At 38.0% G+C, this 23,606-nt stretch overlaps 1 protein-coding gene across 8 annotated transcripts in view; it reads right to left on the reverse strand.

Annotated features, from left to right (window-relative positions):
- Positions 1–23,606, reverse strand: part of CTNNA2 (catenin alpha 2) — a 1,140,166-nt gene that overhangs the window by 1,014,675 nt on the left and 101,885 nt on the right. Inside the window, exon 1 of one of the 8 annotated variants that reach the window (XM_054546415.2) lies at positions 2,649–2,806. In XM_054546415.2, the coding sequence (XP_054402390.1) occupies positions 2,649–2,712 (64 nt within the window). In that variant the 5' untranslated portion in view covers positions 2,713–2,806. 8 annotated transcript variants of the gene reach the window in all.

A 23,606-nucleotide genomic window follows, 5' to 3' on the forward strand; every position in this document is an offset into this window, starting at 1 on the left:
GGTCTTCTTGTACCCTCCCAACATCTTATTCTTAGTCGTCTTTGTACCCTCTTCTTCTAGACCCGATGCCCTTCATGTTTCTGCTTTGGACTCCATCGCTGTGTCTCATCTCTGTCTGCTCTAGTGCCCGTGTGGTCTCATTCATGTCAGTGTCTTACTTTATGCTGAAAACTCTCATATCTATTTCTTTTCTTTTTTTTTCTTTCTTTCTTTCTTTTTTTTTTTTTTTTTGAGATGGAGTCTCTCTCTGTCGCCCAGGCTGGAGTGCAGTGGCGCAATCTCGGCTCACTGCAAGCTCCGCCTCCCAGGTCCACGCCATTCTCCTGCCTCAGCCTCCTGAGTAGCTGGGACTACAGGTGCCCGCCACCACGCCTGGCTAATTTTTTTTTTTGTATTTTTAGTAGAGATGGGGTTTCACCGTGTTAGCCAGGACGGTCTAGATCTCCTGACCTCGTGATCCGCCTGCCTCAGCCTCCCAAAGTGCTGGGATTACAGGCGTGAGCCACCGCACCCGGCCCCCGACATCTATTTCTTTAGTTCAGCGCTCTTTCCTGGGTTCCAGCCTGCTATATACAATGAGTTACTAGGTTTCCAAGCACTTCAAAATGAACAGGCTTAAAAGTGAACGCATCTTTCCACAACATTGGTCCAACTCCTATGGTCATATGTCAATGAATAGAACTATTATGTATTGGCCGGGCATGGTGGCTCATGCCTGTAATCCCAGCACTTGGGGAGGCCGAGGCAAGCGGATCACCTGAGGTCAGTAGCTTGAGACCAGCTTGGCCAACATGTTGAAAACCCGTCTCTACTAAAAATACAAAAATTACCCGGGCGTGGTGGCAGGCGCCTGTAATCCCAGCTACTTGGGAGGGTGAGGCAGGAAAATTGCTTGAGCCTGGGAGGCAGAGGTTGCAATGAGCCGAGATCACACCACTACACTCCAGTCTGGGCGACAAGAGTGAAACTCCATCTCAAAAAAAAAAAAAAAATAGAAGAACTATCATGTATCAAGCCCTGTCAGAAATGCAGTAGTCATTTTTTTTTTTTCTTTTTACCGTGACGGAGTCTAGCTCTGCCACCCAGGCTGGAGTGCAGTGGCGCGATCTCGGCTCACTGCAAGCTCCGCCTCCTGGGTTCACGCCATTCTCCTTCCTCAGCCTCCCGACTAGCTGGGACCACAGGGGCCCACCACCGCGCCCGGCTAATTTTTTGTATTTTTCAGTAGAGACGGGGTTTCACCGTGTTAGCCAGGATGGTCTCGAATTCCTTTCCTTTCTCTTACCTCCTACAATAAAAAGTTCAAGTCTAATAAATTCTATCAGCACCTGATTGACAACCATCTCTTCTTTCTCTCTCCACCACCGCTGCCTTAATCAAGGCTCTTGGCATTTCTTTATTAGATTATTGAAAGAGCCTCTTGGCTGGTCATGTTGCCTTCAATCTTACCTCCTCTAATCCCTTCTTTATCCAACAACCATAATGGTTTTTGCAAATATGAATGACATCATGTCACTGTCCCATCAAATAGCCTCTGACGACTCCCACTGCCTAAGAATAAAGTTCTAAATATATTAACTCTTCCCCAGTAAAGTCCCATTACTCAGTATTTGCCAATTGTGCATCTTAAGTCTTTGTGAACTCTAGACCTAGTGAACTGCTAGCTGTTACCCAGACATCCCATATTCTCCCATTCCTCTAAGACGTTTCTTGTGTCATTCCTTCTAAGCCTTTTCTCGTGTCATTCCTTGCATAGGCCAGCTTCATCCCTGTTTTCCTTACTTGACTTACTTTGGTTATGTTTTGAGACTCAACTCAGGCATCACTTCTTGACCTGTTCAGTGTCACCCTCGATCTTAAGAGGACACAATGCTTCCCTCGATTGTGCCATAAATCTCACTCTATTTTAATTGTTCGGCTCATTCTCTTTCACACTAGAATACTTAGATCCTTGGGGATGGAACAGTGAATTCGATATGTTTGAATAAACACATAAGTAAATGACTGGCATTAAAGGAGCAGCCCCTTCCAAATTGAACGAATTATATGAGGGAGATGCAAAACAAGGTCTCCTGAACAAACCTATCCACAAAATAGTACAGTATCATTCTCAAAAAGTCACTACAATAAATAGAGCTGCATCTACAGGTATTTGTTCAACCCCAGTACTGACAGCTTAAAGAGCTCAACATTCAGGAATAACTCCAGGAAAAAAATCAGAACTTGAGTCAGAGCCATCCCTACTGATAAGCATAAGGTCTCTTGCAGCCATTTTGCTGCAGGAATACCATGATGTAATTCGGAGAACACAGCACAACAAAGTGGGAAAACCAGCTTCTAGTTATATCTGTACTCTCAGCCACCAAAATTATTCTCTTGACAAATCACCTGCTTCCTCTGAAATTGTAGGGCAGCAACTTTACGAGCTTAAAAGAATCCATGGGTCTTCTGTATTCCCTTTAGCACTAAAATGATTATATCATTTCAGTGAAAATGCTTTTCAGCAAATTATTTTCAACTCTTATAAATCAACTTCTATACTAACTATGTATGATTAGCTGGGGCTTATTTGAGAGGTTCCTTAAGGACTGCTAAGTGATGTTTGTTAAGCAAGTTCAAACACTCTTTCATATACTGGTTTTACTGACCTCGCAGAAGGTGAGCATAGGCTCTGCAATGGTTCTTCAATAATAGAGACAGATGACCTGTCATCAGTGGGTAGAATGCTGGTCTACACTCCTCTTTCTCTTCTGACCAAAGATAGGTGGAATGAAATGCTTCCTTTGACTAGTTGGGAAACAGAGGGAAACAAATGGACTCAAATACCATCTAAGACAGAATTATATTTGAGTGTAATTTAGTTAACACGGAAAACAATGCATCTCACAGACATCTTTCTTCACTCACCTCTCAAAGCCCCCTGCTCTTTCTTACCCATGTAATCACGGCTCATTCAAATATTGGTCATCTACAGGTATGGGTTAAGGCTGAATCTGTCTCTCCAGGCTAAGGAGGAGAATCATAATTATCCTATGTAAAACATGTGGGATATTTTCCTTTTTCCATTTTTTAACTCAAGTTTGGAGATGCAGCCAAACAAGATGTGACAGCAACTCAGCTGGGGACTTCTGGGAAAGGTTTTCCTGGACTATATGGACATGTCCTTCTCCCCTGTGTGCTGTTGTAACTAGGCATGACACTGTTGCATCTATCTGTGACTATGAGGGGAGATAATGACAACAACTGTGAATAACAGAGTAGAAGGATGGAAAGCGCTTATGTCTCTTATGACAATCATATATTAAATTAACCAAGACTGAAACAACCCTAACTTTAGAAACAGCAAATATGATTTCATATTATTTGCAGCCCCAAACCCTCCTAACTAACATAATACTACTAATTGTTTTTCAAATAGCATTCTTTGTGTTCAGATTGATGGACTTGTGGTACTTTTGAAGAGACTGGCAAACTACAGCCCCCAGTGAAAATCTGCCCAGCACTTGCTTTTGTAAATATAGTCTGTATTGGAACACAGCTACTCTTTTTCATGCCATCTATACTCTAGTTGCTTTTTCACCACAATAGCCGAGTTGAGTAATTGAGACAGAGACTGTATGGCCCACACATATGAAATATTTATTATCCACCTCTACAGAAAAATTTTGCTGGTTCCTATCCTGTATCAGTGGATTTCAGGTAGGGGCTGTATTACTCACGTAATATTTTCCAGGGGCCATTTTGGATGTCCCAATCATTGTGAAGTAATTAAAAGGCCAGCATTGTTTAATGGAGTGCAATGTTAAAGTCCCACATAACAACGGATATTCTCACTCAAAATACCAATAGTGATCCTACTGAGAAATACTACTTATAATCAATATAATAACCCATAACATAACTTGGGCCTTGGGCCACATGAATTGTTCTTTACGTTATACCTACTACCATGGAAACTGTAGGTCTGGTAGCTTTATTAGCATAGGTAAATGGCAATCTAGAAGCATCGCACTATAAAAACATTATTGATCCTCATTAGCTATTTGTCGATAAACAGAAGAAATATATTTATTGTTACTTCAGAGGATTTTTTTTCATTAAAATTTTCCGGTTAGGGGTTTATTTAGACAAACCGAATATACCAAGTTCTGTTCTAAAATACAAGTTGTTTATGCACACAATTTTTATCAAGGAATATTTTATTTTATACTCCTGAATTTTAAGTGCTTTTCACTTTCAATTTCACACAGTGGTTATAATTTCTCTGGAGTTCTTTTTATGTTAAGCAATATTTAAAAATAATGATAATTATTTTAATTTCTGCTTTAATAAAAAGACCTTAAAATATTTTATTGGAATGAACTAAATTAGCCTCACTATGGAATTTGGATTTGAAAGAAAGACAAAAGATATGCATCTAAAACCACTGCAACCATTTCACAATCAGGAAATATATACCCTTAAATATATAGTCTGCTAAAATATATGAAAATTACAGGGATTTAAAAATATGTGAATTGCCTTCATAGAACAATTTAAGGAATATAAAACAAATCTATCCTCAATGGAATAAACCATAAGTCCAAAAAGTCATAATTCACCTAGAACTGTTATTTTTATACAGAGCTTGCAATACTAATAACCACGAAAGCCAGGGCGAGGCATGCTTCAGTAAGACAATGGGGTGAAGGAGCAAGTGGTTTGGTCCTTTAGAAAATAATCAAATGGCCCTTCAGCTTTTCAGATTTTAACTATGTACTTTTTTTCTGCTTTAGAAAGTACACACGGTGATAAGAGGAAGGCATTGGGTGCTCTAAACTTCGTGTTGCAAATATTATTCCAGTTTCTTCAATCCTTTTTTGTATACTGAGAGTTAGCATTTCTTGTACATGTATAGAACAAAACCACCTAAAATTCTCCTAAACATTCAAGAAAGTCATGCCCCCAACTCCTCCGTCTAAAACGTGTATGTCACATATAAATATGACAATGAGTATGTAACAATCCCCTGGCTATTCAGCAAACAATAAATACTAAGGTACTGCTATCTGGGAGACACGTAGCGGTTTATTGACACTGGGCAGTGTCAAAGTTCTTTCAGCGTGGGCCCCAAGTATGAATGATCCTCACATATGAAATGAGTGTAAAATATTCCTCAGTTGGGTATACAGACAGCACTGATTCTAGAGAGCAAATCTCTGGCAGAGAGATTACATACAGGACTGCACACCCAAGTAGACAACTATTTGATTCAACAGACAGATAAAAGCAAAATCAGGAGTTACCACATAAGGCATTCAACATTATGAGCACAGCACACAGAGGAAAGGAAAGCCTCCAAAATGACTGTGCTTAGAGAAAATGCTGAGCAAATACACTTGAGAAACTCTAGAACCTGATAAAATAAATGCAACAGAAAAAAAAATCTGGCAGGGGGCACATAAAACAGGATCCTGTGATCAATGAGAAAAGAACTCAGGAAGATAGACTTCACAATGAAGGGTTTCAACCAGCTTTCAGTGAAGAAGTGGAAATTGTTATCTAAATATACTGTAGACTTTTCATCCTTTATCTATGTATGCATACAATAAAATGTACATTATTCTCAGTTTAGAGCACAAACTCAGCCATTTCCAAAAAACGTCTATGTTGGTTGTAGAAATAATTTGTAGGCCCACCCATATAGCATTGTTTAATGTGTGTGTCTGGAATTGACGGCTCCTACGTCACCATCGCAATCAAGGTTCTAATGCCCAAAGGAGCAAAAGATACATAAATGACACCACGTTACAGCAAGACCTGGAATTACACAAAATAATTCACAATACTTGGAAGATAATTTTGAATACAAATAAACAAAGTTATCCTAAATTCTTCTTTTAGCACTTTGGGTATTTTATGCTGGACTATTTGTTTCTGCGTCTTATATTATGTATACTGAAAGTTTTTCTTTATAATTGGGACCAGTGTACATACTGTTTTAAATAACCCATTTTTTGGTCTCTTTTACGTAAATCAGATTTCAATGTCAATATGTGTTTCTGTGTAAAAATATAGCTGCATCATAGACTATTAATATTTAATTTTCCTGCCCAATTCTCTGATGGTCTCCCACTGTTTTAAATGTTCTTGGAATTTAATTCATAGAGGTGACTGAGTAACAACACAAAGACGTCAATGCCATTAAAAGAAGTTCTGTTACTCACAGTTAGGAAATCTGTTACTCACAGTCCCCAACAAGAGGGGGCATGCTATGCCATGCCTTACAGTGCTACTTGGGGAAGCACCTGGGTGAGTGAAGGAGGTGGCAAGGGGAGAGCAGGTCTCAGGGTCTATACTGTGGTACGGCAGGAAGGAATGAATAAAGCAGGGCAGGTTAAGTGTGAGCAAGGTTAAGATTGGACCATCTGAATACTTTCAGCATGCTCTGAGCTGTAGAGGTGATCCTTGGTTGTCTGATACCTAGCCCTAGGATGATACAGGGCAGCGGAAATATTGGTTTAGGGTGTAAGAGAGTTAAAGAAAGGAGCTGGCTGCTTTGACTAGGATATGGGCTTTGGATTTGTTGGTTTGCAAGTGAAAAGTGTGCTCCCAGGCAAGTTGTTTGATACATTTGGGAATCTGCTAGCTCTGGAGGGACAGTCTCTCCAGGTTCAGCAAGGCACAAAGATGCCAAGATATCACAAAATTCAGAAAATTTTAAAAAGTCATTAATACACCCATACAGATAGCTGCTCACCGAGCTTCCCTTCAGCATCCTTTCCTCCCTCTCCCAACTATCAAGACACTGAGCTCATAAATGCCTGTAGCACCTGGCTCCCACTCTTCCTTACCCCACCTACTTCTGGTGTTATTCCTGATGATCTCAGCATCCTTGTGTCTGAACATCTGACCCCCCAACCTGTCTGACCTTTCCTTTGCTCCATCTCAGCCACACATTCCCATAACCACATCCTAGGCCTACTAATCACCAGAAGCAGCACCACCTCTAGAGAGCAGTGCTTCGGACCATGATGGCAAAGGTTTAACTGCTCAGAATTTTTAAAATAATTAATCCACTCAAAGCTAGGTCCTACTTATGTTAAAAAAAAAAAGATGGCCAATATGTGGCCAAGATCAAAAAGCCTGAAAGAGCATCATTACAGGTTTGGGAAACAGGTACTCTTTATTCTTCTTTATGTTCTTTATAAACAGGTGCTTTGAAGATAGGTCAGTACCTTCAAAGGCAATTTTATATTAACCATTAAAACATTTATTTTCATATCTTTTAACTTAGAAATTCAACTCCCAGCAATTTATCTTGCTGATAAAAACTTCGAGAAAAATGATTCTTACAATATTTGCGAAACCACACGAGGGCCAATATGGCTGGCATAGTGGAAGCAATAAGGGGAAGGGATGGAAGTGGAGAGCGGGGAAGGAGACAGGCGGTCTCATTCCTAGGAAAGATATAGACTTTATTCTTGGTACAACAGGAAACAAACGTGGAATTTTCAGCAGTAGAGCTAAATGATTAATCGGCTTACATCAATTTATATTTTGTCCTCCACAGAGCACAGTGCCACTCCAAAGGCAGAGTTGCTAAGGTTTCTGAAAAATTAACTAAAGGGTCAGAGCTGCAAAGAGTGGTGAAGAAAAAGGAAAGAGGACAAAGCTTCTGCCCATGAGACAAGAGTTACAGATCGTGAAAAATGTCTAAAAGGCCAGGAATAATGTGACCTTAAGAAAATAAAATTAATAAAGAAATTGCTAGTCAGAGGCTGTCTTAAAGCTATAGGAGAAAAATTCCATTAAGGAAAAATACTTTAACAACAAATTAAGTAATATTTATGGTTGAAATTAGAAATCAGCAGGAATCATCTGAACTGCTTCTATGGAGCAAAAAATAATTCAGTTAGGACCGCACATTTAAATGTTATTAATTCTTTAAAAGCACGAATACTTACCTATCCTATAAGATTTTTATAAAGAAAAAATTTTGTTGTTCTACAATTGACAACTGGATATTGAAGCAAATTCAACAATTTTTGTTGTTGTTGTTGTTGTTGTTGTTGTTGAGACAGAGTCTCATTCTGTTGCCCAGGCTGGAGTGCAGTGGCTCTATCTCGGTTCACTGCAACCTCCACCTCCCAGGTTCAGGCGATTCTCTTGCCTCAGCCTCCTGAGCAGCTAGGATTACAGGTGCCCACCACCACACCTGGCTAATTTTTCGTATTTTTAGTAGAGATGGAGTTTCATCATATTGGCCAGGATGGTTTGAAACTACTGACCTCAAGTGATCTGCCCGCCTCGGTCTCCCAAAGTGCTGGGATTACAGGCGTGAGCCACCATGCCTGGCCAGTCTCACCAATTTTTTAATGTGAGTGTTTAAAAAACATGTTTCTGGAATAGGAAAAACCTAGGTCAAAATACCAACTAATTTCCATAACACTTTCTCAAGAATGACTTAAAATCATGAACATGCTTTTTAAAATAAATGGACTATCTATACTTATGTGTACACTATAAAAATATATATTCAAAGAATATATATATGCAAAGAATTCATCATTCCACATTACAACACTTATGAGCTGGCACAGTGTCAAGGCTATTCAAAGAACAGTATATTTCCCTTCATTAAAGTGTCTGTTTCGAAAAGTATACTTTTAAGGCATCAAATATCAAAAACCTTGAACAAATGTTAACCCTTTCATAATGTGTAATCATACACTAAATAAATTAAAAATAGGCTCCAAGAATAAATCATCAATTGAATATTTTGGAACCAGGATTTACTTATGCAAAAGATTTCTAAATAATTTGAAGCACAAAAGATCAACTGTAAAAGTACACTATAGTAGAATTTCATTTTAATATCAACAACAGAAAGCAAGATTTAATAGAGATGTACCATGATATTACACGGGAGATAGACCATATGTTTATGAAGACAGAATTGAATTTGTGTTGTATTTTCAGTTATGGTATAATGGGGCCCGAAATAGTGAAGTTGCACTTTATGTGTTCTACCGGATCTGTCATGCAGGACAGGAAATCTGCTATGAGGGGGAGGCAGCAGGCAGCACTCTGCTGGGTATTTACAGGATGACAATCATCCCACAAACTTCCCTTAAAGTAGCTCTGAGAACATGGATGCCAACCCCTCCATGGCACATTTCAAACAGCTCTGGGAGCTTCTTCACTCCCTGGATTCGTACTCTAACTTGTTTTATGGTTTATAGCAAAATAGAAATAACTGAAGAAGCATAGTCTTTTCGAGTTGGAAGAAACCTGGTTCTTTGACACAACACATTCTTTATTTGATGGCAAAACCATCTACATCTTTAGAGGCAAGTCTGTAGCACTTGCCTTCATGTTTGGGTGGTGATCTCACAAGATGATAACGCTAAAATGCATTCCCAGAGCTGTCGCCCATAAAGCTTTTGGCTTCAGAAGCTGTCTTGAAGAGAAGCAGTCATTTAGGAAGTGAGACCTAGGGACAGGCAATCTTAGAAACCTGAATCTAATTATACTTCTTTATCAGAGTCGCAATCGATGCTCAGGACCTCAGCAAAAATTATTAAATATTTTAAATTTTATTGATATAATATTTCCATAAGCATTATGGGAAAATTGTTTATTTTATTAGTTTCTACGTTCCAATCTCCCTGCCCTCATCTCAGACCCCTCCGAGATAACCCACCACACCAGCTCCACAGCAACCATTCTAAAATATAACGCATGTTGTCTCCCTACCTAAAATCCTTCAGCAATTTCTCCTATCACACAAGGCTGTTCAGCCAGCCCTGTTTAGCTTTCCAGATTCCTATTCATTTCCCACACCTTTCCCATGTCTTCTGGACTCGACACACACACACACACATGCACATACACATACATGCACACACACACACTCTAACCATCTTGCCATTCCTAGTGTGTTTTTGAGAAAAAGAACTACATATGCACAGGATTGGTAAAATTTGCACAGAGCAAGTTCAAGAAGTTTGGAAAGGCTTTACTATCAGAGTTTGGTGAACGGAATGGTGAAATTTCAGGCTAATGGTACAAACTTGGTTATTTTTCTCAAAAACATACCCCTCTCACTTCCCCACCCAGGGGTCCTGTTTCTTGGCTAACCTGTAATTAGGGTATAACATCAAAATCACACACCCCTTATCCTGAAAAGCCTTGCCTGAAGCCTCTGTTCTGGGACCACTGCTCTCTGGTTGTGCCTTCTGTATCTAAGAACAGAGCACACTGTATCACAGTTGATATCAGGGCCACCTCAGAAGGCCACTTGCTGTGTTCTATTAAAATGCTGCTTGAAGAACTGATTTCTAGGATTCAACTTCTGGTTAGCAGACATAAAAGATGATGTAGCTCCCACAGGAGATTTGTTTTCCCACCATTTAATCAAAATAGATGAAGTAGAAAATGGTCAAACATTCCTCCTAACACACACCTACAACCACCCATTCCCTCATTCCCCCAGGCTGGACCAGAAAAAAATACAGACCTGCTCCAAGAAGCCCAGAAATCTCCAAACCCTGCCAGAGGGCCAAAGAGAAGTTTCTGTAGCTGGACATTTAACTCATCAACTATTCACAAAGGGCAAATACCTACCTTGAGCTAAACATTATTCTCAATTTATCTATATCACAACACCAAGGAGGTAACTGGCAGGTTTATGATTGTTGTCACCTTGGGACCAAAGGCAAAGTATCAGTGTTTTCACTCTTGTCACTGGGCCCTGATGCAGATGATTCTTTCTTTAGGCTCAGGAGCAAGAGCCTCAAGTCTGTCCAGTTCCTGGTCTTTCTGCTGCTTCTCCAGGCCCCTCTCCTCAGCATGTAAACACACCTGAGAAACTGGATGTTTCCACCACAGCGACTTTCAGGCTTCTTTAACTCCAACCCACAGTAAGAAATACAATTTCCATGTTTTATCTGCACGCGAGGCATACAAACATGTAGCTATGAAACTGAAACAAAAGTTTCATATTATCTATTTTTTCAGATGCTCTTTTCTATTATAGTCTACCATCGTTCATTGGACTTCAGAATATTGATTTCCCAACCCCCTAATATGACTCTACACTCTCAAACATTTATACTTTTTGTAGAGACATGTAAGTACCTCATTTTAAACTATTAAGAGCCATAATCTTCCATTTCTCAATTATAGCAATTATCATATCACCATTAATTCATCAAAAATTGAGTCTCTATCACATTATAAAATGTGTTCCTCTTGATCAGCCCCTTTTTTCCTGTGTATCTCATTTTATAATATCCCTTCACCAATATTAGGATCCAGGAACACTGAAGTACTTAAAGTTCTTTCCTATCTTTTGAGATTTTATTCAAAAAATTACGGAAAATCTCCCCAAATACATCAACTTGCACACTCATGCCAATCCTTCTGGACTTGGTTTCTATGTCTTTTGTGTGCTCTCCATGACACATCTGTAATGAAATGGAGACTCCTACTATGCTCTCAATGCAGTATCACAAATTGCCACTAAGAGCAAAAAGTATGCTCTGCCATAATTATTTGCAAACCTGGCTCCGGAGAGAAGAACAAGGGATACATTGCTGAGCCCATGCCCAGACTGGGGCAGAAATCCCTTCCCCTACATCACACATACCCACACAGTTCTGCTCACAGTACTCTACACTTCTCACCAGAACTGATCTTAATTATGTTTTATTTCTATCTCCCTTTCTAGAGTGTAAGCTTTATGATTACAGAAATGGTATTCCCCTCAATTATTCTCACAGAATCTGGTGCAGAAGTCAAAGCACAATAGATTTTCAATCAATATTGATTGAACTAATTAATTCACTCCCACCACCAAAAAGATGCTGGTGACTTAGCTTCTATAGGCCAATCTTGAACCAGCAACATCTATTTGATTGCAGTCCTCCCCGGCATTACCTTTCCTAAAATATCTTCCAAATTGCAGAGTGCTTCCTGAATTGCCCTTCTTTTCACATTTTCCACGCCTTTCTCCAGGCTCCTTTCATCAACTTCCCTCACCTGGTAAACATTCTTCAATTTTAATTACATGCTTATTGTGGGTGAATCACAATTGAAGTAAATTTAGAAGGTGAGATATTTGCTAACTGTAGACCAAAAAAAAAAAAAGCCTAATGAAATTCAAATATCTTTCCTTGCTTATTATCCAAATTTACAGCTGTTTGCATTGCTCTTCTTAATGAATATAGCTATTTTCATATCCAGCTGAATCCCCAAGCTCTTTCTTGTTTCTCTTTAAAACTGTCTATCCTCCCTCAGAAATCAGGGATAATCTTTTCTTTTTTTAAACTGGATTTGCCCAGAGTTTCTCTCATATTTGCTATGAAAAAGAAAATGGGGAAGTTCCCCTGCAAAGTAGTAGAAGGAAAGTATAGAAAACAGGGAGGGAAAGAGAAGTGGGCAAGGGGAAAGAGAGTATGGGGGAAAGAGAGAGACTATACGGGGGAGAGAGAGAGAGATATGTCTTCCATATGACTCAAGAATTCTTTTGCAGATGATTTAAGTCAAGTTACAGAGCTACTACTCAGTATGAGTCTGAGACAGATTGGTTCAGTGGAAAAGCTCTAATAATTTTACTATAACATTTGAAACAAAGTGAAAATATGGTGAAATTAATCTTCAAGCTATTTTATGTATTTTTGACCTAAACTGATTTTCTTTTTCTTCCATTTACAATCATGAAAAATTCAACTTCTCACCTAAAAATGATATTTATAGACTGTACACATGCATCTGAATTTTGTTGTATGCTTTCTTAAAATAGGGGACATCAATTACTTGAGATTACAGGTCTATAATCTAACAATTTGAATAATTTTCCCAATCTCCATATGGAATCCGGAAACCACATATATAAAATTGAACTATGATCCATGTGATGATTATAAGACTTTCTGTATCAAATTCATGCAAATTGCAGGCTCATGTCATTTCAGAATGATATTCTCATTACCATTTACTTAGAAGGGAAGAAATAGATGGAGTGAGGTGGGAGAGACTCTTACAAGAGTCTAGATCAGAAATAGCTGATTAGTGTGGCTGTTTCCTCTCCAAAGTGACTGGTTAAAATTGTACATGGGCTACTTGCCTTTGTAAGTATATATGCTCAAGTCTATATGAATAACTCTGGCAAACCTCCCAGAAAAATGCAGTAGTCACAACTGCACCAAAACGATGAGCACAAATTTCTTCCTACCACCAGAAAACGGCAAATAACATATACAAGGTTCAAAACATCCTCTTTATAGAGAACAGCTAACATGCCATTATTATCTCTAAAACAACCAAAGGCTTTTCATTGTAACAACAAAAAATGCTGATAAGACTATGATTCAGGAACATCTATCTCCTACAATCACCTCCTAAAAGGCTTATTTATTTCAAAACAATGAAAACCTATTAAGATAATTTTGTGTTGTTTATTGAACTCCAGTGTCAGTCCTAGCTCTTAGTCATCTGTTGGTGAGTTATAGAACTTGTAAGCAGTTAAAAACAGATGCTATTCTAAAAAAGGATAATGATTCCTTAAAAATTAGTTTCCTTCTATTATTAAAAGTACTATATTTCAGTTTTATATATACATGGGAGTATGAGTGAAATATCCCCCTACAGACTCGGCCATTAAAAATCTCCATTATGGTCCTCTCGACTTCACTCCATCCTGCCGCTCCCTGCATCTAGAAGGCTAGGAAGGACAAGGAAGAAGTCCAAGGCCAGAGGGAATGGCTAAGCCAGGAGATAGAGAATGTCTAGGTCTCTGAGTCACCCTCATGAACCACTATCCACATCCAAATAGAAAGGCCTGTGTTGCACTCTGCCTGTGTTGAAATAAACTGAAGTGGTGTGAAGTGGGGTTATTAAGCATTTCATTTTCCCTAACCTAATATACCAATTGAAAAATAATGTTTTCTTATCATTGTCATTTGGATGGTTTTTTTTTTTGCTAAGAGGAATGTTAAAAACGTCATTTATCAAACACCCATATTTTCATCACAATTTAAAGGATCATTACACAAATTCTTCCTCTTTCTTTAAAGCACTGCTACTTTATTCCAAGAAGTTAAGTTCCTTATCTGTTCATTGTTTCAGAGTTTAACGCATCCAGCTTAACAGGATTGAAAATTTTCAGCACCATGTAAAAGGAAGAAATATAGAGGGGGGATTTTATAAACAAAACAAATCAGGAAATTTAGGAAAATGGAAGAAATTCTGGACACTGGTTCACTAATCATTTCTTAAAGACTGATGTACAGCCAGTCTTCAAATTCAAATTGAACTTTGGTGAAGATCGGAAAGATTGAAAAAGACTTTGCCATTCTTAAGGAGCCATTTTTGTTTGTTGTTTTAACTAAAGTATGTACTTTTATTCAGATTTCCTCAGTTTTTGTCTAATGTCCTTTTTTAGTTCAGGATCTCGTCCAAGATACACATTACATTTAGTCTTCATGTCTCCTCAGGCTTCTGAAGGCTGCTACAGTTTCTCAGACTTTTATTTTTGATGACCTGGACAGTTTTGAGAAATACTGGTCAGGTATTTTGTAAAATGCTACTCATGTGAGAGTTTTCTCATGATTATACTGGGGTTATGGGTTTCTGAGAAGAAGACAATGGATGTAAAGTGCCATTCTCATCATCACATAAACTGTCCACATGGTTCATCACTACTGGTGTTACATTTGATCACCTGGCTGAGGTAGTGTTAGGCAGGCTTCTCCACTATAAGCTTATTCCCCAAGTCCACACTGTACTTTTTAGAGGTACTCGCAATGTGCTTAAGGAATGGAGAGTTATGCTACATAAATGATTTGAAATTACTCTGCATGGGAAATTTGTCTACTCTCCCCCATTTATTTATTTATTCAATCACATACTTTTATTAGTATGGACTTACGGATGTTTATTTCATACTTGGGGCTATAATCCAATACTACTGTATTGTATTGCTCAAATTGTCCCAGCTTTTCCATCGGGAGATTTCTCAATTGACACTTTTTAATTGTGTCCCTTTGACATGTGTCCCCATCATTGTGTTTGATTATTTCCTTACTTTCTGGCAGTACAAGATGTTCTAGGTTGATGATGTGTATTGCTAGCTCAAACCCATGGACAATAATGGAGAATAAGCCATTTCTCCAAGGAGCCTGGTTCCTTTTATTGGAGAATGATATTAGAAATCATGTTCTGGATGCTAGAGGTGCTCATTGCTTCTAGGTCCTCTCAGCTAAGAGAGCACAGAAAAACATGTGTGTAGACTAACTTGCATATATACACGTCTAAAGCATAACAGTTTTATGAAAATGGGGTTAAACTACTCTTTCCTGAAATGCATTCATCATCCCACAGGGAGACACCACAGTAGCCACTTTTACCCACACATGTAAAAACTTAATGCAGTCAATGAGGGTCACCACTGTGATGGGTACTACGTTCATCAGTTTAACAAAAGGAGGTTATGGGGAGGGGGCTTTCCAGATATACTCCTGCAAAGCCTGCAGACTAGTGATTTGTCATCCACTGCTGATCAACTGACCTGCTTGCTGCTGCACAATGTCATTTGCACAAAGGTTAATTTTTAACGCTCTAGTCAGCTTTTTATAACCGGGATTTTTATATTGTCCAAGTCTGGCTCCCACATGATGCCCTCAGCTTGCCCCCATATGAGTGTCTGCCTCTATTATACATATCTATGGCTGCCTATGCACACCAAAACTGTAGACTCTAACCTTCAGATTACATCAAACTGATTTGGGCACTGGTTTACCCTAGTTTTCTTGAGGGTCAACAGAATCTCCCTTAGCCAGCCCTTTGCTACAGCATGAGTCCTGACTCAGGGTCCTTAGAAATCAGTCTATTTCTGTCCTATTTACTATTTAGTGGGTATGTCTGTCTACTCAGGTACCCTGTTAGGGAGACATCAGGCACTGGGGTGAACAAGGCCTAGGTCCTTAGCCCTAAATAAGTTATGTGCCACTGAGAGTGAAAGGCACATACGTGTATGAGCGGAGAGGGTGGAGTGTAAAGGATTTCACATATAGGGCAACATTTCACTATCCTGAAAGGAATGTAGGAATTTCCCAGACTAAAAGTGAGCAGGACAAGGAGGTTTCAGAGAGCAAAGAACACTAAAAAAATATAGAAGCGGCAATGAGCACAGTGTGTTTGAGCATGCGAAGGACTTCAGAAGTGGGACCCACAGGCGAATGTACAGGGAAGGGCAGTTGGAGAGCTAGTGGGGGCTAATGAATGGGCTTCCTAAACTGTGATCAGAAGTTTAGAAATTATTCTTGGGTGATGGGCAGCAACTAAAGAACGTTAAGCCACATACGGACATAAATAGATTTTCTGCAACTCTTGGCCACACATATTTTTCTACTGTGGCTACAGCCTCAGACCATGATAAAGTCGCCTTAGAATCTATCGCACTAATTTTTTTTGTTTGCTTAATAAGAAAAAGTCACATAGTTTAGCATCTCATGCACATTATTGATTGTAGATTGTTGTAATTTAAACAGAAAAAAGCTACGAAAATCTGAAAATCAAGTGAATCAGCAAGAAAAAAAGAAAATACAAGGAAGAAAATCTTGGTTTTTTTTCTTTGTAAGAAGACCGCCTATCCGCAGTGGGGAAAATGTAAATGTCTGGATTTAAGTGTAATATTGCTGTGCAAACTTTCGGCTCTCATATGAGATGCATCTACTTTTAAGTCAGTGAGATTATGAGATGCAAAATCTGTCTGAGCCATTTAATATGAGTGGAGTGGTGATGGCAGCAGCGGTATTTTTCATGACACACGTATTGAAATATGATGCTATATTCAAACACTTTCTTAATGACAACCATTCACCCACGATATTACGGAGCTTCAAAAAAGGCGTTTTAAAATCTTGAGACTCAAAGCTTGTGTCAAAACAACTCAAGGTATAAAGTAAAAAATCACCGTTTGAAAAATAGCAAAGTAATAAAATTAGAAATATAAAATAAATAATGTCAGCAGGGCCCACTGCAGCCAAGGTTAAACAATTGGTTCTTCAGGAATTATTAAAGCAGTGTAACTGGATGTCATGCTAATGTTGCTATTGCAGGTGCCAGCTTGGACAGCTGGAGCTAATACTCAATTATCACTCTTGGTGGAGGACCTGGCCACTGCAGTGCCCTTCTTCTTTCTTAGTCTTTTCCCACCACCTCATAAGGATAGAATATGCTCATTCTTCTCAAAACTGATAATGTATGATGGCCACTGCTTTTCTTTGTTTGAGACAGAGTCTCACTCTGTCACCCAGGCTGGAGTGCAGTGGTGCAACCTCCACCTCCCAGGCTGAAGTGATTCTCTTGCCTCAGCCTCCCAAGTAGATGGGATTATAGGCGCCTGCCACCACGCCCAGCTAATTTTTTGTATTTTTTGGAGAGACTGGGTTTCACCATATTGGCCATGGTAGTCTAGAACTACTGACCTCAAATGATCCACCTGCCTCGGCCTCCCAAAGTGCTGGGATTACAGGCGTGAGCCACCACACCCAGCCTGGGCACCACTTTTAATTGGGTGCTCATACACATATATTTATGTGCTTATCCCTTCTCTCCAATAGCCTGGCCCATGACCGAGGCACTTGGAAACTTCTATAGTGTCTAACATGGAGATGGGGACTTACATGTACTCCTACTCCATTTTCTCTCAACACCTTAATTTTCTGATTAGAGTTTTTGGATTCCAGAATTACGAAGTGAATATAGATAGATGTTCTGGGACTTGGAGAAGAAAAACAAGAATGGGAGTTGGGGAATCCACTGAGGGACTTAAGTTACAGAATGTAGATTCAAAATCTCTTAAGAGCTGACCGTGTTTCCAGAACTTAAGAGGCTTATCTTGGGCATTTTATATTTTTCTCTCATCAGTGAACTAAACCTCCCATTAAAAAAATTAAATTCTAATACCTCAAAAGTAACCTCAAACCAGCAACCTAAGAGCTGCTTCGGAACATGGGGCCAGAAGGAGCCACCCAATAACCATCATAGAAAGAGAAGTGATTGCAAGAGAAAGAAACAGGATGAAAAAGGAAAAGAAAAGAAACATAAAATTCCAAACAAAACAATTCAAAGTACGCCGGGAAAATTCACCTCCAAGGAAATTCAAATGAAAGACAATCTTCTGAAAAACATTTTAAACTAAGGACATGGCAGACTTTGTTGGTTGCTGCCCAAAGAGCATCACCCCTTCCTTCATGCTCCACCGGGCACTGGGTGTCCAGCCCTGGCACATGGCTTAACGCTGGATTACCTAACCTATTCCTGCTTGCCAATCATTGTTCCAGGAGTGTGTGTGTTGGTGGTGGGGAGGGGGGTGTCCATGACTCAGCTCTCTGATCAAAGAGATATGAGGGAGGATTTACTGGAGCCTAATTGGAGGTTTTCGTCTCTGGTTGCAGAGACAAAATCCTTTTTGACAATAACCTTACTACTTTGAACCCAACTCTCATACGAGGACAGGCGAAGAACTGAGACAGGCATTTTGTGATGCATAAGAGGAAAAATCACCAACACTCTGAAGTAGCAAGGGAAAGAACAAGAGGAGGCTGGGCACCTGATGGCCTCAGGGAATCTTAAATCTGGTCTGCTTTCCTCCAGGCTTCTCATTAATGAATAGGAAAAGCCTCATGATTTTACCACTATTGGTCAGGTTCTCTTACTTGTAAACAAAACTGAGCTTATAAAGTATATGTTTGAAATCTTCTAAAATATTCAGAAATATGAAAAAAATTCATAAAGCAAAACTAATGAATTATGTAACAAGATGGTGAATATGAATCAGACATAGCTGTATATTAAACAGAATCACATAGACATCTGAAAATGAAAATATAATCACTAACAAAGTAGACTGGATAAATAACAAACCAGAGAGAAAGTTAGTGAATTGAAAAGAAGATATGGTGAAACTGATCTAAGAAATAACATAGAAAGATCAATCCATGGGAAATAAGAGAATTTAAAAGACAGTAAGTTAAGTAGCTAACAAGAATTCCAAAAATGAAAGCAGAAAGAAATATTGGTAAGGTATTTCCTGAAGAGGAAATGGCTGACAAACTTACTGAATTAACAGAAAATTTGAGAACTGAAAATATTTTCACTCCTAGGCAGAGGATGGGGAAAATGCAAAATATCATAGATAAAAGAAAATATTAAGGCTGAACGCGATGGCTCACACCTGTAATCCCAGCACTTTGGGAGGCCGAGGTGGGTGGATCACGAAGTCAGAAGTTCGAGACTAGCCTGGCCAATATGGTGAAACCCCATCTCTACTAAAAATACAAAAAAATTAGCCAGGTATGGTGGTGCACACCTATAATCCCAGTTACTTAGGAGGCTGAGGCAGGAGATTCGCTTGAACCCGGGAGGCGGAGGTTGCAGTGAGCTGAGATTGCACCATTCTACTCCAACCTGAGTGACAGAGCAAGACTGTGTCTCAAAAAAAAAGAAAGAAAGAAAGAAAGAAAGAAAGAAAATATTAAATATTATTGGGGAGAAAGAAGAAGGGAAAATGACAAACGCCAAAAGACAAGGATTAATGGTTGCAAATTGTATAGGGGAAATAACCATTAACCTAAAATTCTATTAGTAAGTTAAATTCTCACCCAACAGTAAGGGCAAACAGAAAGTCTTTTCAGAAACATATAAACATAAAGTCTTTTCACTGAAATATCTACTAAACAAGAAGAAAAGTAAACCAAGAGGAAAGATTGAGATGCAAGAAGCAATGAGATGAAGGCAGGCATGAGTAGGTGAATTAGAAGGTGACGCGTGGATGGATGAAAGACGAGGGTAGCTGTGGTTTTTACAATGGTAAGTTCTAGCTTCTTTACGGTACCTGTTCTTGTTTTTATTTATTAAATAGCTAGTTTTACATTTTAATAGTAATATATGCTTGCTGTGATAAGCTCAAACTAAAAAGTGAATAAACAAGACTAACATTCTTTACATTTCTCTACCATAAATAGTGACTGTTAGCATTCTGTTTTACATCCTTCCTAAAGTCTCTATAGATTTTAGTCTCTATAGACCTTCCTTAGGTCTCTATAGATTACAATATGCATAATGATTTTAGGATTGGAAGGTGTCCCTAAATGTTCATACTATGCATATTGAATTGCTACTTTAAAAAAAATCTAACAATATGCCAAAGATGCACTTACAAGCCAATAATTTAGACCTATCTTATTACTTTTAACTCATACTTTCAATCATGCATAGAGCAGATACCACCCAACTTGTTCTGCAAATGGCCAGATAGTAAATATTTTTGGCTTTGAGAGAGATAAGATCTCTCCTGCAACTTCTTAATGCTGGTGTTGCATGAAAGGAGCCACAGAAAACATGTCTCCTTCCACTCAGCTCTGTTCTTCTCTCTGTCACACTGCTCCTCATAACACAGGCGTGGCAAGGCATGCAGCTATGGGGAAGCTACGTGAGAAAACACTTAGTTTGGGCACCAGAGAATATTTTTACTTGATTTACAAGTCACCTGCATGTATCACTGAGTTCCTGTTATACAACTCCCCAACATGCATATACAAACACACACTTCATATTGTGGAAATGGTTCCCAGGAATTCTCCTCCTATCCACTTGGTGAACCCATCAGTGCTGTGACAGGAAGGCACATGGCCAGAGGTCTTATAGTAATATGAATATGCCTTACAGAAGCATGTGTATAGTGGGAAAAACAAAGTCTGAGAGCCAGAACCTAGCCTGAAAAAAATTCCTTCAAATACCAACCGAGCAAAACTGCAGAGATGTAGTTTTCATTGACCCTCTAGTCAAAACAGTTCCCTCCTATCAGGAATATACTCTTCAACACAGCCATGTATAATTTAAAATGTACTGTATTTTTATTATCTTTTTGACAGAAATGAAATAATAAAGCTCAAATATTCCACTGTAAATGAAATTTTATCCAGTTAAAGCAAGACAGCTATTATAAATTCCTAATTTGTTTGTGTAGAAAGGCTAACTTCTTTAGTCATATTTAAATGCATTTTTTCAGAAAACTGAAATTTCAGGAAAAAATTTAACAGATATTAAATGTCATAAATATGAGTAATGAAATCAAGTCAAAATAAATTATTCTAACATTTAGAAATAAATTATACCAAATTTGTTTTCAGATCACACTAAAAGCTGAATTTATTAAGAGAAAAATATTCTTCAAATAAAAATAATTAAAAGGCACTTTGGTTACTTGGTACTCCAATTAAAGAAGAGAGATATATATAGACATGCTGAAAAGAACCTTAAATTTCTGCTGATTTTACACAACATGTTAATATCAACAAATATAATGAAAAATATTAAATATGCTCTCTTGTCAACCACACACCGGTTAATGAGTCTCATAAGTTCAGAGTATTTAGGGCTAGTCACTGCTCAGGAAATTCCCTGAAATCTAACAGCTTATGCATGAGAGCAACTTTATGATAGATGTTTGCCCAAATTTGAAAACAATCTCATAAATTCATATACATTATCAATGATCAGTTGTAAAGCTAAAAGATATTTTTCTAAACTGGTAATAATCAAATGCACACACATACATTTCAATCAACCGTGCTACAGGAAAGACCGAATTGTCATTCTATTGTTTCTACAGAAAATATAAAAGCATTTTGCATATGAAGAGATAATCAAAGACTATCCAAAAATATTGGGAAAAAGCATAAGTGTGTTGTTAGGTAGTTAATAAGAATATTATTTTATTTTCTGAATTATGTGACATTTTGACACTGTCATACTTAGAGTATTTTAAAATTTATATTTTGGTGTGACTTGTTGTCATTCTAAATAAATAGTCACATTTCTGCCTATTTCATTTTCATAATTCTTACCATTTTTCTTAAAGATGGCCCCAAATTGAGTATTTTTCCAGGTCCCACAAAACCTGGATCTTTCCCTGGTTATAACTATTTCCTAGGAAAACTTATTGCAGGTATTGAAACAAGATTTTTATATCAGGACTTTTGATAACATGTCAGAAAAATGATTATGTGTAACATAATCCAAAGTGATTTCTAGTCAGGAGAATTCACAAACATAAAAATACCTCTGAGATTCCTAGTTATTTTCTTATTCTTTAACATCAGGTTATCCTTATATTTTGACTAACCAAAAATAAATGATATAACATATTAAAGAGGAGTAGAGAAAACTGCTTTTAATGTTGAGTTCATTTTTTATTGTGCTATATCCACAATATTTATATTTAAATATTGCTCAGTATATTTAAAAAAGAATATTTCAATTTGATAAATTCTAGAGCTACATCACACCAAATTGCTGATCAGCAGCAGCAGAGCTTACTATAAGGAGCACAGGCTGTGGAATCAGACTGTCTGCTCTTGAATGAATCCAGGCCTTGCACATGCTGGCTCACTGACCTACAGCAAGTTATTTAACCTGACTGTATTTCATTGCTCAACTATAAAACAGTCAAACAACAGTATTGGCACCATGAGATTGCTGTGGAGACTAAATTAGATAATCCACGCATATTGCTTAAAAAAGAATATGCAGCTGGGTACAGTGGCTCACGCATGTAATCCAGCACTTTGGGAGGCCAAGGCAGGAGGATCACTTGAGATCAGGAGTTGGAGACTTTCTGGGCAACACAACAAGACCCTGTCTCTAAAAATATTTTTAAAAATTAAAAATTGTTGAAAAAAGAATATGATACATAGTACATCCTTAATAAATGTTAATTATGTTATTATTTTTGTTATTGTTGATAGTCAATCCTTCTCTATCATTTCGTCTTCAATTATCTAAAGTATTTGAAGAAAAAAGGCAAGCACAGAATTCATTATCTGAAAGACAGAGAAGCAAACACAGGAAGTCTGTTTTAAACACAGTAGACCTGATTCAGTGTTTTCTATTTTATTATTATTATTATTTTACTTTAGGATTACAGGTTCTTGATGACAAGTAGTAGAAGTCTCTTTAAAACTTGTAGTTGTCTCTTCCTATTTCAAGAAAAAAAATTCCAAACAAAGAATACATCCACATTAAGAAAACTTGGAAATTATCTAACTGAAGCAGCATGGTAACAAACGTATCGCAGAAAATCTGTGAGTCTGATATGACTTCCTGAGGTTGAAGCTTGACTACACATTTTAATTTCACAAGGAGAGATGACTCAGCATGTATGTAAACAAACATTGTTTTTTTTTTTTTTTTGCTCTGAACGTTAAACACTGTAAACATACTAATGGTATGTTTTCATCTCGGCAAAATTGGGTGGCCAAGTCAAGCATTACCAAAATTGCTTACCGAAAGTATTTGTGAAGAAATCTACTGAAGTCAACTCGTAAGGGAGGAGAATACTATGAAAATAATACTGCACAAAGCATATAAATAGAAATATGTCATTTTCAAAATCCTTATCAAGAATATCACAATTAACTTCTCTAAACAAGAAGTTTAAATTTTTATTTTTAAAAATCTAATGTCAGGCTTCCTTTTAAATACTTCACAGCAAATGTAATTTTAAAAAAATTAAACTATGATTTTCTTTGGTAACAGTTAAAACAGGTAAGCAA

The sequence above is a fragment of the Pongo abelii genome, chromosome 12 (assembly GCF_028885655.2).
Source record: "Pongo abelii isolate AG06213 chromosome 12, NHGRI_mPonAbe1-v2.0_pri, whole genome shotgun sequence".
NCBI classification, from domain to species: domain Eukaryota; kingdom Metazoa; phylum Chordata; class Mammalia; order Primates; family Hominidae; genus Pongo; species Pongo abelii.